The 17,531-nt window shown below is 44.4% G+C and overlaps 1 protein-coding gene across 6 annotated transcripts in view; it reads left to right on the top strand.

Moving 5' to 3' along the window:
• Positions 1–874: 874 nt before the first annotated feature.
• Positions 875–17,531, top strand: part of KDM6A (lysine demethylase 6A) — a 153,228-nt gene continuing 136,571 nt past the window's right edge. For 2 of the 6 annotated variants that reach the window (XM_054291232.1, XM_054291237.1), the window contains exons 1-2: positions 875–1,162; positions 1,367–1,430. In XM_054291232.1, coding sequence (XP_054147207.1) covers positions 1,005–1,162; positions 1,367–1,430 — 222 coding nt within the window. In that variant the 5' untranslated portion in view covers positions 875–1,004. The remainder of the gene's footprint in view (positions 1,163–1,366; positions 1,431–17,531) is intronic. The other 4 variants (XM_054291234.1, XM_054291235.1, XM_054291233.1 and 1 more) reach the window with 3 other exon arrangements.

Raw genomic sequence — 17,531 nt, 5'->3', positions numbered from 1 at the left:
CAAGAGCGCCACGCCCGAGGCGGGGCGGGGGGGGGCTGCGAACGTGCCTACTGCCCCCCGCCGGTGGGACATGGCACCTTCCTCAGCGGCGTCCACTCCTCCAGCCCGGAGCCCCCGTTACGCAACTCCACCCGTGAGCGCAGCCCTCCCTCGTTCCTCCTCCTCTTCCCACCCCAGCACCCGCCACTCCCGACATCTCCCCCCCTCCCCTGCCGTTCGCTTTTAAAGGCGCACCCCAACTTGCTGGTGCTCGCTAATCGAAAAGCTCGTCTGACTGACGGCCCATTCTACCTATCACAAACGGCGGCTCTCCGAAACCCCGCCTCCCTTATCACTTACCGACCAATGGCGTGAGACTGGCGGGGGAGGCGGGCGGCGAGGGCCAACCAAACCCGGACGCAGCGGCGGCGGAGCGCAATGACTGACGTAAGTCAACAAAGGTCACGTGGGGCGCGGCGGCGGCGCCCATTGGCTGCGCGGACGCGGGCGGGCGGGGCCGGACGGGGGGGGTCGCGGTGGCGGCGCGCGGGGTCCGCGGTGTGACACAATTACAACAACTTTGGGCAGCGGCTCTGGGGAAGTTTGTACGGGCGGCAAAACACACCCCGACCCGCGGGGCGGGCGGGGAGGGTCCCCCCGGCTCCCCGACACCTCGGCTCCCCGCGCCGCCGGCGGCGAGCGGCGATGTAAACACCGCTCCGCCGCCATCCGCAGCCGCCGCCTCCTCCTCCTCCCCCGAGTCTCCAGCGCTGGGGCTCCCTCCCCCCTCCTTCCCTCCTCCTCCTCCGAGCAGCGGGGCTTCCCCCCGCCTCCCTCCCTCCCTCCCTCTCCCCTCCCCTCCCTCCCTCCATCCCTCCCTCCCCCTCCCTGCCGGCTGTTGTTGTTGTAATAAAAGTTGTGGTGTGTGTGTGTGTCGGGCACCCCGCCCCGCCCGGCGCTGGGGGGTGTTGGGGGCGCGCAGGGAGGGGGGGGTGCGATCCGCGAGTTAATTACGCTGCGTTTCCATGAAATCGTGCGGAGTGTCGCTCGCCGCCGCCGCCTCTGCTGCTCCTTTCGGTGATGAGGAAAAGAAAATGGCGGCGGGGAAAGCGAGCGGCCAGAGCGAGGAGGACTTCGCCAGCTTGACAGCCCAGGAGAGAGAAGCCCTATCCGGCCTCGACAGGTACCCGCTCCCCACTGCGCCCCGGCCGCCTCCGTGTCCCGGCTCGGCCCGCGCTCCCTCCGTGTCCCCCCACTCCCCTGCCCGCGGCTCCCCGTGCGCCGCCGCTCCCGGGCCGCGCTCTGCCCTCGCCCGCCCGCCGCGCTGACTCTCGCTAACGCCGGTGCCTCTCTCTCCCCTCCCTCCCGCCCGCTCCCCTCCTCGCAGCCGGCTCTTCGGATTTCTGAGGCTTCATGAAGATGGCGCCAGAACGAAGGCCTTGCTGTTAAAGGTAAGCGCGAGGGTGGATGTGGAGCGGGGATGGGGGGGAGGGGGGGGGAAACGGGGGATGGGGAGCGAGGCGGCCCCGCCGCCCCTTCCCTCGGGACCCCCGGGCCCGCACGGTGAGTGTGTGCAGGGGGTGTGCGGGGGGCACCGCCACCTCCGCGGGGTCTCAGTGCGTTGCTGCCGCCTTTGCCCCTTTCCTTTTTTACCCCCCCCTCCCCCCCGCCATTCTCCCCGAGCGGGACGAGGGGAGGGGAGCGTGGCCATGTGGGTGCCCGTCCAGCCCTGGGACGGGAAAGTGGCGGAACCCGGGGCCGGGAGCGGACGGGCCGCGGGAGGGGGCGCGGGGGCGGAGGGGGGGAGGCGGAGGACGAGGAGGAGGAGGCGGCAGCGGGGGGAGAGCGAGGGAGGGAGGGCGCGCTCGGCGCTGCTGACGTTGCCGCTCCCCGGACCCTCCCTCGTGATTTTCGCCCCCAGCCGCCGGGAGCGGAGCCGGGGCCGGAGCCCGCAGGGAGCGCGGGGTCCGGGCTGGGGCGGGCGCGGCGCTGAGCGGCTCCCGGAGCCCGTCCGAGTGACTTGTTTACTCTGCGGGCCCCGCTGCCTCCATCCAGCGTGCCCGCTCCTCACCGAGCTCCGCGTCCCGCCCGCCGTCCCGGCTTGACACGGAGCGGGGCGTCCCGCGGGCTGCTGCCGCCCGGCCCGGTGTCCGGAGAGAGGTGTTTGTCTCTGTGGAAAGTTGTTGGCCCTGTCATTTAGTTAAGTAATGGCTGCTCCTGTCGGCCCAAGATGGCCGGACAGGGAGGAGAAAGAGAAGGGGGGGGAGGTAAACACGAAACAAACACCGGGAGCGAACGTGGGGAGCGTGGAGCCCCCGGTGAGGGCTGAGGGAAACTCTCCTGCGCATCCCAAGTTCTTTCTGGGCGCTTTCCTGCTGCTTTGCAGCGCCGGTGCCCTCCTTATCAACCTGTAGCACGTTCTGCTGCCCATCCGTAAGCTGCTGACAAAGGCTGTGCGGGCCGAGGGTCTGCCAGCTGTGCTTAAAACACCACACGCCAGGGAAACGTTCGGGTTACGGAATAAGTGGAAGTGTTTTTGAAATGGCACACGGCTGAAGCAAAGGGGACAGTGCTATTCTGGTTCCTGCTTCCTGCCTTGTTCCTGTCAGTAGTCTGGCGTTTGACACTGCTCATCCCATTGTTGTGCCCGGACTGTATCGTGGAGAATTATTTTTTTGCTGCTGCTGGTTTTGGTCGATCTGGAGATTTGACTCTAAAGCGTGTTGAATTGGATAGCCTAGGCCTGTGCTTGTGTTTGGGTGTTTTATTTCTGGCAGGATTGGAAAAGCTCAATGTCAGGACGTGGGGGGAGGGGGGAGGGATGGAAGGAGAAGCGAGTACACTTTCCTTTCTGCTTATATTTAAAAAGAAAAAAAAAATCTCGCGGTTTCCTTTCGATTTTCAGAGTTATTTATAAGAGCACTTCTTCCCATTAATCAAAAAGGTAGGGGAGTGACATGTCAAAGCAGTTAAATAATATACATTAACTGTTGGTGGACCAGAACTCGTGTCTGCTCTGTGAATGCTGCTGAGGCTATCGGAAATATTAGACTGAAACCCGTATGGGATAGAGCTTAAGGATGCCAGATAGAAAATAAAAGCTTCACATCTCATTAGATCATCTGTCACATAAAATGCCTGGTTTAAGTTTTATTTTGCGTACTGTAAAATTAAGTAGTGCAAGGAACAATTCAGCCTATTAGTTTTGTGCTTTTCTTACGTGTAATGCTTTTTCTAAAATGCCAGTCAATTGTAATTTTAGTATATAGAATCTGAAGTTGCAGGGCGTTTTGCTGGTTTTGAAATACATTTTCAGAGATATTTATGTATGTCCTTTTACTGTATGAAGCTGCGAGTCCATGCAGTGAATACTAAAAAAATCCCCAAGCAAACCAAATATTTTGCTATTTCACCTCAGTTTTCAGATGGTGTTTTGTACGTTTATGAATTGCACAGTAACTCACGAAGCGTGTTTGTAAAACTTGTCTCTGAGAAAGGTAGATTATTTAAGGAAGTAGACGGATTAAAACGTTGCTGTTGAGTGCAGAGATGTTCGAGAGGAATTTCTTGGTTTGAACCAGTTTCGGTTTTGTTTGTGCTCTTTACTTTGAAGGAACGTGCTTGTGTTTCTGTTACCGATAAGAAGTTGCTATTTTTAAGGTATTTTCTCCTTCATTCCTGTTCTGTGTGAAGCTTTATGCAATTTATGCTCTGTTGAGGGCTTTAGAACAATTAATCTAGCAGACCACTTTAATTCAATGTAGCAGTTATTTTTATAGTAGAAACTGTGGCCGAATATATGTGCAGTTAATTAACAGGTTTTACAGCGATAGCAACAAAATGTTTCCTTTTGTGCATGGAGCAACAACAGCTAACAAAGACCCTAGACTACATAATTATGAAATCCTGACTGACTGATTTAAGAATCTACAAGGCAGCACGTTACAGTGTGAGATTTATGTGCAAGTGTAGCAGGTAAGAAAAACCATTGAGTCATGTTTCCAGAGGAATTCTTCACAAAGGCAGGAATTTATCAGTGCTCCCCTCGACGTGAGAGGAGCTCACCTACTATTTATTGAACCTTTCCAGAGGCTGCCAGGCTGGGGCAGCGAGTGCTGGCTGTGCTCCCTGGTTACCTGTGCTTGAGGTGGCAGGAGCAGGGTACCTGTCTGGGGAGGCTCAGGGAGGTTTTATTTGGGGAACAGCTCCCTTCCCTGCCTGGCTACCTGTGCAGCAGGAGTCGTCTGTTCTGGGCTTAAATTTGGTGCCTGGGTGCAAGAAGACACTCCTGATTTTTGGTGGGGTTCACTAAGGTGTGCGTTGGCTTGGAGGTGATTGCAGGAGGCATTTGCAGTGGGAACTTTGGTGTAACAAAGCCACACCCTGACAGGATTTAATAATAACAAAACTGGGATCTCTTTGAGGGATGGAGGGGGCTTCATGTCTAGAGCTTGAATTTAGCTGTGGGTTCTATTTGTGCTACAGTGCCCTGTTTTTTGGTGGTTTTGCTTTGTAGGATGTATGGGGCTGTAGTATCGTGAACTGAGCCAAGCTGTGCTGCTGGGTGTAGCAAATCAAAAGGGCAGGCAGGACATGAGATCTGTACAATTTTATGAATTATTGAAGGTATAGATTAAGGGTCAGGAATATTGTAATGTTGCCCCATGTATTGGGTGTGTGATAAGCCAAAAGAAACTTTCCTGTAATGGTGTACACGCTGTGAGTGTGTCTGACAAAGGAATGGAATTTTCTGTTGCCAGAAATTTTGCGTTTATTTTGCAGAAAAAGGAGCTTGGAAATCATAGTTTGCAGTTAGCGTGGTTTTGGGAAAGAGGGGAGGGAAATTAAGAGATCACCTTTCAAACTGGTTGAAATGCTGGAAATCCAACGTAGTCAGTCTTGTGCTGGAGAAAGTGCTCACTGTTATGCTTCCGTAGTTGACAAGAACATTAACGTGAAGGAGGAAAAAAACCCCAAAACAAAAACCCTGCTGGTGTCTTGATGTCTCTTTCTCCCAGGAAGGCGTTCTAGCAGGAGGTGAAGCTTAAAGATTACTTGAGGGGGGAGGGTGAGGATGTCCATTGTATTGGAAGTGAATTGCAAAGCATTTCCTTCTTTTTCTTCCTTTTCATTTTTTTTCTGTTTTTGATGATGTTTAGCCAAAGTTGACTTGATTGCAGTGACAAACCATCGTTTCATAAGCTGTAATTGGCATCTATACAGATGTAGGTTGATGTAGCTGGTCTGATGTATTGGGTATAAGATGCTTGTTAATTCCTATTCATTGAGTTTAATCAGTTTGTCATATCCTGTGGACAAAAACTGAAGCATGTTTCCATTTAAAAGTATTGATGCTGAGGTCGATTTGGAGAGATGAAGTAGTTCCACACAATATGCCATGTTTTAGTCTGTGTTAGCTCTCATGGTTTAGCAGCCCTTTTGTTTTCCAGCTGATTTTAAAAATGGTTTTTCCTTTGTGTGAAGGCCACATGTGTTGACAAAATTAACAGCGTGCTTATCTGTGCCTTTATGAAGCTTACAAAATAAATGCACAGTGACAATATTCTTTCATTTTTCTTACAGTTTTAGTGTTGCTTGTTTAAAAATAGTTTCAGACAATGTGAATTAGTATAGGTTGACTTTATCCTTTCAGTGTTGACATTAATGTTAATTTCCTACTAATCCATAATAAAATATACACAGTTTTATTTATAACAAACTGCTTGAAAAATAATTATGTAAGAAAACATTTTAGCAGGTTAATCTTAGTGTAGTAAAGTGGTTTTTTTTTCTTTTTTCAATAACTGGGAAGATTTTGGCTTGATTTATTTTCATCAAAACAAAGAAATATTGCTTGAAAAAGAATTAAGAATGTTTGTCTTATATAATGGCAGTACTGGGAATTGAGAAACTGGAAATTGGTACCAGGAGACCTTGGTAAGGCACTCCAGGAAGTGGGCAGCCTCTCCAATTTCTGTAAATTTGTATCTGAGTTGTTCCTTTATGTTTAGGTTTGTTTTTTTGTTAATGTGTTTTGCATTTCCTATTACTGGTTTATTATCTGGTGTGCTGTCTGTCCTGTGGAGCAAGTTGAAATTGGATAAAATTTTGTAAATGTGTGTTATGTGTGGAACTGATTTTCTAGCTTTTTTTGAAGGAGTCACGTTTTTGAGTCTGTTTATTGGGTAATTTTAACTGAGCCATAGATTTCTTTAAAATCAGTATTTTTTCGTTTGTATGCAGTTTGTATTCATAGGGTGCAGCATTCTGGGATCCAGTTAAGGTGTAGTGGGTGACACATTCCATAGTTCCTGGTTGTACCATGTTTGTACTTGGAAATCACAGCCATAGTGTGTGTATGATTGTGTTTCCTGATACTTGATTGTAGGTTTGCAGTATTTGTGCTTCATCCAGTATTAAAACCATTTATTTTCTAAATGGACATTACACAGTACTGTAAGTATGAGATACTTAGCATGTGTTGATACTTTCACAACTAGTGTTTGAGACTTTTTTATTAATAGTGGGATTTTATTGCTCTAAACATATATTCCTGAATGTTTTGGCTGTTCCTCAAGTGTACAGTACAGTGTTGGTACTACTTTCTGAAGGCAAGAAAATTGATGAAGTCAGAAACATTACACTTGTCATTTTAATGTGGTAATGAAGAGAGAAGGATGGATCTCTGTCCACAAACAAAATGCTTTTGTAGAGGTGTAATTAGGATTGCAGGACTTGGTGTGTTGGCATTTGCATTTCAGCAAGTTTTATCTTCACTGTCAGACCATAAATAGGGAATATAATGTAAGATTTTTTTGTTGTTGTTGTTGAATGCTTGTTACATATTGTAGCTTTTAAGTCCTGGTCTACTAAGCTGAAGTGGTCCATTCCTCTAAGTGGTACATGTGCATCATGTTAAGGTAATTTGTGCCCTACTGACTTTAGTAATCAAATAGCCAAAGTGGGCAGTGGTTGAGGATGGAGGAGAGAGGGAAACCCTGCTGTGTTTTAGCAGCTGAGGAATAGAGGTTCTGATAAATTATTTAACTTTAGAAAGTGTGAGGAAAAACAGTGCAAGGGTGGGACACAACTGTTTTCATCCCATCCCAGAAATGGAACCATTGATCCTTTGGTGCATCGTGCTACTCCTGGCCTCTAGCTTTCACATTTTCTCTGGGTGAATCCAGGTACAGCATGTGAAGAAGGAACAGACAATCCAAAGCTTTGTCTGTGCCTGGTATCACTCAGGTGTGCTTCCAGCATGGCTCTGTGCCTCTTGCCAGCCTGCAGGGCTGTTTGTTCACTGTGGTGGGTTGAGTGGACTTGGTAATTATAGAGGTAAAACTATCTGCAAATGTTGATACCATCTGAAGTAAGTGTTGAAAGCATCTTCTAAAAGCTATGCCATATATTTGTTATACCATTTTAGAAAAGAGTAGATGTTTCATGCTTGGATAGCTTGGTGCATGTAGAAACATTTGTTTTCGTTGCATTAGTGAGATGATACAAAATTAAAGAGAGTCATGGAAAATGTTTATGGCTATAAAGTGACTTTTTCCTGATTAACACTTGTCACAAGACTTCCCAGTGCCAGAAAAATTATATTCCATGGCCCACTGTTGTTCTTTAGCCCTCTGACAATTAGACAAATTTATATTCTGTGGAGAAATTAAGTTCTGGTTTCCAGCCTTGCAGGTTCATCAGTTAAACCTAAGGTTATTCACAGATTACTGAAAAAAATAGTTCTTCTTGATCCTCACCTGGTAGAATTTTTGGATAATGGGAAGGATTTTGCTGTATTTCCAGCAGTCTGAAAGGGAAGAAAATGTGTATATTTGTAGTTGGAGAATGCTTGCATAGTTTTGTAAAAATCAGTAACTGCTTAGAGGGCTTGGATGAGCTTCTGCAGAAATGAGTTAAGGAGAGGGGCTGTGAGTGTGAGGTGAGTGCAGAACTGAGCTGGGTGCAGGTTTAGGGTTGGATCAGATAATTCCAGGAGCTGAAGCACTGTCCTGGTCATTGTGAATGCAGATAGGTATATGGATACAAATTCAGTGCCATACCTACCTTGTATTTTACATTAAAAACTCATGTAAGTGATTTAGTTTAACCCCTTTTCTTGGTGGAGTCCTGCAGCTGTGCTGTTTGAAGCATGATGTTTGAATAATGTGTTTTCACAATTAAACATTGAAGTGATGCTTATTAAACTTGATGTGTCATTATAGAGAGCAGTTGACTCTTTGTAGGAAATGTTAGCAGTGTTAATCTTGCAGAATGCTTAATTTGTAGTTAAAACCAGACAAAATTGAAATCAGTGGGTCTTGTATGGAGCCCTGCAAAGGCTGTCAGGATTTGTATAGCTGCACCTGAGAGGATGAGCTCAGTACCTTACAGAACATTTTTGGTATGAAGAAAGAAAGGGATTGTGTTTGATATAGTTCAGTCTGAGCTTGTTGGATGAGGGAAGTTCAGTAAAGCAAGAAAAAACACTTAAATATTTATTACAGGTTTCTGCTTTATGGATAGGCAGACTGAAGGAGTAACTATAGTAGAGTAATTCCTCTGTGGAAAAGCTCTTTCCAAGAGTGGCCTGTTTAAATAGGGGTCTGCTCAAAGCTTGTTTTCAAGATGAGTTTACTGATTCTGTCACAAGTAGGTTGGGCCATTTAATATTTTGCTTATGGCCGTTATAAAGTTTTTTGAATGGTACATGTCTAAAATGAGCCTCTGTCTAAGTTTGGCAGGGGTTCAGGTATTACTCTTGATACTGAATATTATTATTTGTATTTAAAGAGTCATAGGAAGGTATTACTTACCTACCTAAAATACCATGTTAATGAACTAAACCCCCAATAAGCATATTTGGGAGTTGAAGAATATTGTTTATCAGGCACTTTCACTGCAGAGTGTGAGAGGATGCAGGGATCACCATCAGAGCTGTGTTGACAAATTACCTTCCTTTATGGTTCTTGGATTTGCTGTGTAGCATTCATGGCAGGAGCTTATTTAATTAAGATGTAGAATTAAGATCTCATTTACAGTTTTGTAAAGGAGTGCCTAAAATTGTGTGATGAATTACAAACAGCACTGTATGTCTGCATATGAATTTCTTTTGTGGTAAGTTGGTAAATTAATTGTTGTTTGTTAAAATGGCTTTAAGTCATTTCCTTTTTTCACAGTGGCATTTGAGAATTATGATTCACTTCTTACTATTGATTGGTTATTAAAGCAGACTGGATTATGAGACTGAATATGCTTTTCCTTAAATTTCTGCTTCCATTTTGAAATTTAAAATTCTGAGCAATTTCAGAGTATTGTTTGCAGCATTAGACAGAAAGTCCAGTGCAACAGCTTTTCAAATAGAGCCAAGAAATGTATTTTTTTTGGTCAGTATTCTGTTACTTCCACTCTAGTTGCCATTTTTTTATTTAAGCACTGTGTTCATTATCTTATGATTTGAAAACTTGCACAGGAAAAAAGAGTAATGAATTGAAGGCAAGGTTTTATTTTAGGTATTTTTCTGCTACCTATCAGAATTTTAAGTACTCTGTTGCTTCTTATGTGTTTCAGTGAAACATCTTTGGGCCTGTGTGATGAACCAGGCTGGAGAACTGCTTCAGCTGAAAAATAACCTAGTAAAAATAGAAAACTCACTAGTTTTAAATAACCACTACTGAAGGTTAGTACTAGGGTTTTAGAAATTTAAAGACCCACCTTCTGGATGCTCAGAACTGAGTTGGGAGGGATTCCAAGGGAAGATTCCCTGGTGGATAAAGGAGATGTGAGTGCTGGGAGTTCTTGCAGAAGGCTCTTCTGGAAGCATGACACCAGTTCATCACCTTTAAAAGGAAGGGAAGTAGGTGGGTAAGAGATGCCCTTGTCTTAGCTGCCAGCTCCTGAGTCTGCTCAAAACCAAGAGAGGAGTGTACCAGGGATAGAAAAATGAACAAATACCCACTGAGAACTACAGGGGCATTGCCAGGGCATGCAGAGGTGCACTTAGAAAAGGAAAAGCTCAGCTGGACTTGAGATTGGCTGGAGATGTCAGAAACTACAGGAAAGGATCATAAACAACAAGCACAAACAGAGGAAAGTGCTGCCTCACTATTAAACAGGAGAGGTGAATTAGCTGCCAACCAGTGCTGAGCCAGAGTTTCTCTGCTCTTCTTTCACCTCTGTCTTTACCAGCACTCTTGGGCCCCAGGCCTTGGGAACAAAAATCCAGTTCCATGCACAGACCTGCTGTCTTTGAAGGAATTATTGGGATGTAAACTATTACAGGAGCTTGACCCCTACAAATTACCCATCTGAAGGTGTTAAGAGAGCTGGCTGGATACTGCTGGGAGGCTGCTCTCTGTAATCTTTGAGAAGTCATGGAGACTGGGGAATGTTCCAGAAGACTGGAAGAAGGCTCATGTTGCCCCATCTTCAAGAAGGGTTTAAACAAGAAGGCAGGAAATTATCAACCCATCAATACCTCAGTCCCAGGGAAAGTTGTGGTGTGAATCCTGATGAAGCACAGGGTTGGGAAAAGCTGGCATGGATTCAGCAAGGGCAAATCATTGTTGGCAAACCTGATTTCCTCCTAGCACAGAGGACCTGCTTGGTGTACATGGAACTAGTGGTGGACATTGTCTTGCTGCATTTCAAGTCTTCCCATGCTGTTTCCTTGGCCTCTTCCTAGAGAAACCAATGTGTTATTATCCAGACAAGGGATGTGGGAGCTTGGCTGATGGGCAGCACCCAGAGCAGGGTGGGAAATGCTCCTTCTCAAACCTTCTACAAGTGGAATCCCCAGGATGGATATTGGGTCACTGTTTAACACCATTGTGAGTGATCTGGATGGTGGGATCAAGTGTGCCCTCGGGAATTTTGCTGATGGTGCCAAACTTGAGTGGGGAAGTGAACCTGCAGAAAGGAGAGCTGTCCTGGATGGGCTGATGAGAACCTTGTGAAGTTCAAGGACAAATGCACATGGGAGAACATGATCGAGGAGTGCAGCACAGTCTGAAGCAACTCTGTGGAAATGGACCTGGGAGTGCTGGTGGATTTAGCTCAGTAAAAATGAGCTGTGTGCTGCTGTGGCAAAGGGAGACTGATGTGCTGAATTGCACCAACAAGGACATCACAACAAGGACAAAGGAGTTATCATTGCTCTCTGCTAAGTGCTGGTCAAGCCACACCTGGAATATTTGTGTGCAGTTTTGGTGCCCACTAAACAAACCAGATGTGGCCAGGCTGGAGGAGATCCAGGGAATGGCTGCAAAGATAATCAAAGGACTGAGAAGCTAAATTGAGAGATCCTGGTTTGTTCAGCCTTGAGAAAAGAAGGCTTTGGGGCAGATGTTACCAGCATGTTCCAGCACTTAAAGCGTGCCTACAAAGAAGATGGAGACTCCATTTTTACAAGGAGTTATATTGATAAGACAAGATTTAATGGGTACAGGTTACTCCTGGGGACTAACTTCCCATTGAACACAAGAAAAACTCACAAAGAGAACAGTCAGCCATTGGAATAATCTCTCCAGGGCAGTGGTGGGTTCTCCAGTGTTGGACACTTTCATAATGCAGCTGGACAGTGTGCTGGGCCATCTTGTCCAGCCTGTGCTCTTGCCAGGAAATGTTGGCTCAGATGTTTTTTGTGTTAATTTGGTGCTGCTGCCTGAGAATGGTGAGAATTCACACCACTTAAAGGGTCACACACACCCCACCCAAGGCTTTGACTGCTGGCTCTGGAGTCCTTTGCAGCAGGAGTGTGCAGTGATCTGGTGGATAGTGCCCCTTCCAACTCCTTGCTCCTACAGACTCTTGGACACACTTCCTCCTTCGAGCTTGACCTTGACTTCCCTGCAGCAAAAACTCAGGCGTTGGATTTGTGAAATTAAATCATTTAATAGAGTGGTGCAGCAGCAGGTTTTGAGCCTGCAGAGCAGACAAATTATTCTTGGGCTTTTATACCATTTTTGTACCCTTACATTGAGGTATTCTCTGATTCTCTGAATGCAGTTCATTTTTCAGGCATAAAAAGCTGTGGAGATCTTTGAGAGATTTGGGAGGCTGGGGTGGGTCCTGGTTAGTGTGACCCTGTTTCTGTAAGGAACACTTATAAAACTATTGCTCCTTATTTTCTTCTGGAGAATGGAATTAGCTGTATTTGGAAGCACAGGTTGCCAGGACTAGATTGTACAGAATCATAGAATCCCAGAATGGTTTGGGTTGGAAGGAGTCTTTAACAGTGTGCAGTTACTCCTGCTGTGGGCAGGGACATCTGCCACTAGAGCAGATTGCTTAAAGTCCATCCAGGCTGTCCTTGGACACTCCCAGGGATGGAACATCCACAGCTTCTCTTTCTTCATGCAGAGGAGGGATGGAATGAGTGCACTTGGCTTCCTCACTCTGAAGGAATACCAGGTATTTAGTGAAGTTACCCTGCCACAAGGAGATGTGGGAGAGTTTCAGATCTGAGCATGTGTGCATCAAGAACACCAAAATGTGTTAGAAGGACTATGTATGAGAGAACTCTGAATGAAGGGAAGATCCTGAGCTATCTAGGTTTAGTACCTAATGAATATGTTTGAACCTGTGACTACTGAAAATCAGGCCATTTGATTTTAGGGAAGTGGAGAAATGAAACAGTCTTTTAGGAAGGTTTTTCAGAATATAGTCTTATAATAAAAGGAAGAAATTTTCGGTTAAAGGAAGTAGAAGAAAGGCCGAAGAAGAATATTTTGATGAGATGTGAGGAAGGGTAGGAAAGCAAGGAATTGAATGGGTGACTCTGATGCAGACCATTTTGGGGGTGAGGGGAATGGCTGTGTGAATCACTGTGTTTTTATTCTTTCCTGCAGCTCCCCGAGTCTTGTGCTTGGTTAGCATCTAAACATTACTGGTAACTTAAGTAGCATTTAAGTGTTTGGTGCTGGGGCCTGCTTCAGAAGATTTTAAAAGCAGGGTAAAAATGGGAGCAAAACAGGTAACAGAATTGCAGAGAGTTTGTGTAGGATGTGAAAAGCTTAGTAAGAGTTACATGCTCTGAGTAGAACAGAACCCTCTCCCATTTTTGAAATAAAAGTAAGATGTTGGCTGTGTTTTCTGTATCTTTATCTGAGACTGCTGCTTCCCTTTTTACCTCCTTATCCCTCGAGGAAGGGAAGAGTAAAGAAACTTCTTTCCTCAAGGTGAAAATGAAGCCAAGAGCTCTCATGTGTCTGTTCTCAAGTCATGTTTTGTTGCCTTTAGATTTGAAGGATAAAGAAAGCTGAGCACGTGTGGAAGGTACAGATGGATATGTTGAAAGGGTAAGAAATAGTTTAAAGTGTGGAACTGAAAGCCTGTGTAAGGGAGAATGATGCTGATTTAGAGATTTTAACAGTAAGTTTAATAGAACAAAGTGTAAAAAGAGTGTAAGATAAAGTGGAAGGATAAGAAAAATGGAGAACATCCATTATATAACATCATAAAGCATGTCATAGGCAACCTCTGGCAGGAGAGAAAAAGTGCAGTGATGTTGGGAAGAATAAAGAGCTGCAAAAATTATGTACATTGGTTGGTAAACGTTAATGGAGCTTCTGGGCATGTTACAAATATAGTAACTAAGGGTAGATTTTACACACCATGGTTCTCAAAGCTTTATTTGTTCTTAGTCTCTGGTGTGGTGTATAGAAATGTTGTTTTCCAAGTATTTTTAATCTCTCCTGCCTTTTAATGGTTGGAAGGGTAGAGCCTTTGAATTTGTGATTTTGTTAATACTTGAACACTGTAAGTTTTCGAGAATGGGAGACTGCAAAATTCTGAAGTCTCTCAAAATTCTGAATTCTATCAGATTTCAAGTGTTACCTGTTAAAATTATCAACAAATTAGGTTTATGGGTCTTTTTTGCTTCTTAAAAAAAGTTTGTTCCTTGCTTTTAAGCAGAAATGAATTTTCGTTTGTTCCTTCTTTAAATCAAAGGGTGAGAACAGTTTTTATACTTTCTGAAAAATAAATGATAGTAGGAAACTGTTCAGCTACTTTTGAATCAGAACAGTGCATACTTCTTGCTTAAGAAGAAAATATTTTAAAAGAGTACTGTATATGAAGACAAAACTGGAAGCATCAGGCAGTAGAACAGAGTTGTGTGTCTGAGCCAGCCTCTTCTGGTGCCTCTGTGAAACCCCTCAGATAGACTTAGAATCCTGAATATCCTGAGTTGGAAGTGACTCACAGGGATCATCAGAGTCCAGCTCCTGGCCCCACACAGAAAAACACAAAAATCCCAGTGCCTGAGCACAGATCCCCATCCTACCCTTAGTGTAGGAGCACATGGAATTTAACTAACAACTTATGTTTGTGTACTTGAGGGCTTTCTTAACTTTAGTTACTGTGTGAAGAAAATGTATAGTTGTAATGGCTTTAATGCCTCTTCTGGCTCTATATGGGGAGGATTTGGAGGTGTTAATGCTTATAGCAGAGTTCATTTTTGTTGCCTAAGTAAGTTGAGATCCCAGAAACATCAGAGTCCGTGTTAACTAATGAGCAGAATTAGTTCTCATTTTCTACCTTTAAAGGTCTCTTTTAATGTACAAGTCCATGTATTAAAAGTTTATTACTTCTGACAATTTTCTGGAATTAGTTATATACTGTCCATCTTGGCTAAATTTGTGGGATTATTTTCTCTGTATAGTCTCAGTACAAATAATATTTACAGGTTTATTTGCGATAAATAATTTGAAAAAAATATTGATGGTTGAGTGGAAGCTCAGAAAGGAGACACTTGCTGTGTTAAAAAAGGAGGAGAGCCTGGCAGAAGCTGTGTTGTAGCACGGAAATACATTGGAGGCAGATGTGTTTGGAACAGGTGAAAGGATTGTGGAAGATTGTGTCAGGGTTCCTTGGGTAACTGTGGATGGTGGGGAATATGATCATTGCATAAAATTGCAATTCCTGATTTTGGAGATTGCCTTCAGTGAATCAGTGAGTGTAGATGTGTTCAAACTCTGTGAGGAAAAACGTGGAATTAGAATGTTGCAGTCTGTTTATTCCCTGCCAGTGAAAATGTTGTCATCTTAAATTGTATTTTTCTTTATGAGTTGATTTTCTTTCGTGGTGGTGGCTTGTTTTTTGCTTTTGAATGATAGAATGTTTTCCTGTAGTGCCAGTTGCAAACTTGCAGCTCGCCCGCATTGTGGCCAAAAATCTGAGAACAATGAGGGCTCCATTATGTGCACTGAGAAAGGAACGATTGTACTACTTGCTTTTAATTGCTAATTAAGCCAAGTCCTCGGTAGTTTGAAAGAATGGAATAGTTTATCCTTCCACTTTAAATCACTATTTGCTGCTTGGTTGTGGAGAATGATGGTAGGGGTGATTTTTATGATGATTTCTGGACAAAAGTGAAAATAGGCATTTTCATAAGAGCAGTCATTTTTCACAAGGAGCTCTGTGGATTCAGGGAATGTGTGGAGCCTGTGGAACTGAGGAGCAGCTCTGGACTTGAGTGCTGCTGGAGAAGGCCAGGCAGTGTCACCTGCCCATCCTCAGCACTCTGCTCTGCTTCAGTTTCTGTGTCCAGTTTAAAGGTAATTTCAATTTTTCCAGACAAGCAGCAGGGGTATTCTAGCAAAAAAAACTTGTTCATATTTTGCGATTATTTTAATTTGTTCTTGATTATTATTTTATTTTTTTTAAATCAGAGAATGAAGCTACCCTAGCAGAGTGCAGCACTGATTCCAGTGCAGTAGAACTCAGTGGCTTTAACGATTCTTCAGCGCATCTAGGTAGGAATTTTGGACTCCAGGAAATTCTGCTTCCAGAGGGATTGGTAAGCAGATATGCAGATTTACCAACTGAATCAGGAAAACAAGTTTCAACTACAGGTCATTTCACAACTTTTTCCTCAGGGCTTTCTCACTTCCACAGCCAGAACTCAAAAATGGAACAAACTGATTTAGAGCGACTCATTAATGAGTTGCTTAAGGTCTGTCAGGCTTCAGACAGCTGGAAAAGAGAAGGAACACATTCCTGCTCCAGTGGTTTCATTTTCATGGTTTTTCTGCAGTATTTGAGAACGTTTCCAGATTCCTTTCATGTCATGGCTGAAATGAACTCATTCTCGTAAGGACATTTTACCTGTTTCACTTGGTGTCTTGTTTGTCAGTGATTTCTTTTGCTAAACAGCAACAAAGAATTGCCATGGAGTAGTACTTATGGGTTTAAGAATGAGTGTCAAATTTGGAGAATGTGCTGGAGCTGGTTTTTGTGAAGCAGCTGTGGTGTCTGCAGCTGGGGACTTCATGTGCTGTTTCCCACTGCTTGTGGGAAACGAGTTTTGTGGGTGAAAACTGCAGTGTGAGAGGCATGAGCAGTGTTATTTAGGTGGCAGGTAGAAGAACATTATTAAACATCAGATGATGCAACATTTATGTAACTTGATAGTGCTTGTTAAATTGGTAATCATTTGTGTAGAAGAAATTAATATTTTTCCTAGAAATTAACAGAGGTGCTGAATGGGTAGGGGAAGGTACTGTGATACTGCCTCGCCTTCCACAGTCAGATAAGAGAGTCAAGTTAATTTAATTGCTACTTCTGGATAGCAGAGTTGCTCATGTCTAACTTTTGGTTCTTAGTGTAAAGCTGAGTTCTATTACTCCTTGAAATGCACATTTGGAGTGAAATGTTGCATTTTCTTCCTACATATGAATCAGAACTTTGGCATTTGATTATCCCTTTGGTTGGACCTCTGGCTTGGTAAGAACTTTAAAGGAAGATTCCCTCAGTTTTGGGGAAGGAGGACCTCTTGGGAGGCACAGTTGCACTTGGGGATTCAGCTGGAATAAAGGGCAGAGTTTCCATTGCCAGGTGGCATTTACTGTGGAAGAGTGCCCATGGGGTTGCACCTACATGTCTGTATGAAGCTCTAAATCTTTGCATGTGGTCTTGTCTTGGACAAAAGCTCCATTGCTTGTGTAATGTTGCCCTCCTAACCTCACCAGTAAGTTAAAATATTTATTTTTTGTGTGTCCTCCCATTGTGTTATCATTGCCCCCTGCATTTTTAGATCTGGCTGTCTTAAATTTTTCAAGCCTCTGACCTGCTGTCACATAAGTGTCATGATGTGTGGTGTCAGTCATAAGTTTGCACATAGTAGTCTGAAGAGGTGTAGGTGAGAGGGAGACACTCAATTATTTTAGAAAAAATTAGTTTCAAACTGTTTATTTTCAGCATTACTAAATTTTCCACCTGTCCCCAGGTCTACTACTATGCTTTCCCATTAATGTATGAATAAATATGCAAAATTAACCCAATTAATTGTAATAGCACATCTTAATATATACATATCTTAAAATGCTCCTCAACAGTTTTCTCTTGGTGCTGTCATACAAGTATTTAGTGTTTCATTTCAGTGCCTGTAGCCTGCATTGCTGTGGAGAAATCCCTTTCATTTAGTGTCATCTACCTTTAGGCAGGCAGACTGCAAAAGCTGGTGTTCTGTCTGAGCTCTTAGGGGTCCTTGTTCTCAATGGAGGAAATGTTGAGACCTTTCCACTCTCTACAACTCCCCGCAGAAAGGCTGT

This window comes from Melozone crissalis, unplaced genomic scaffold, assembly GCF_028551555.1.
Source record: "Melozone crissalis strain CALT ecotype California unplaced genomic scaffold, PUWL_Pcris_2 ptg000090l_1, whole genome shotgun sequence".
In the NCBI taxonomy this organism is placed as follows: domain Eukaryota; kingdom Metazoa; phylum Chordata; class Aves; order Passeriformes; family Passerellidae; genus Melozone; species Melozone crissalis.
The sequence above is the reverse complement of the archived record's forward strand: the minus strand, read 5'-3'. Positions and strand labels throughout refer to the sequence as shown.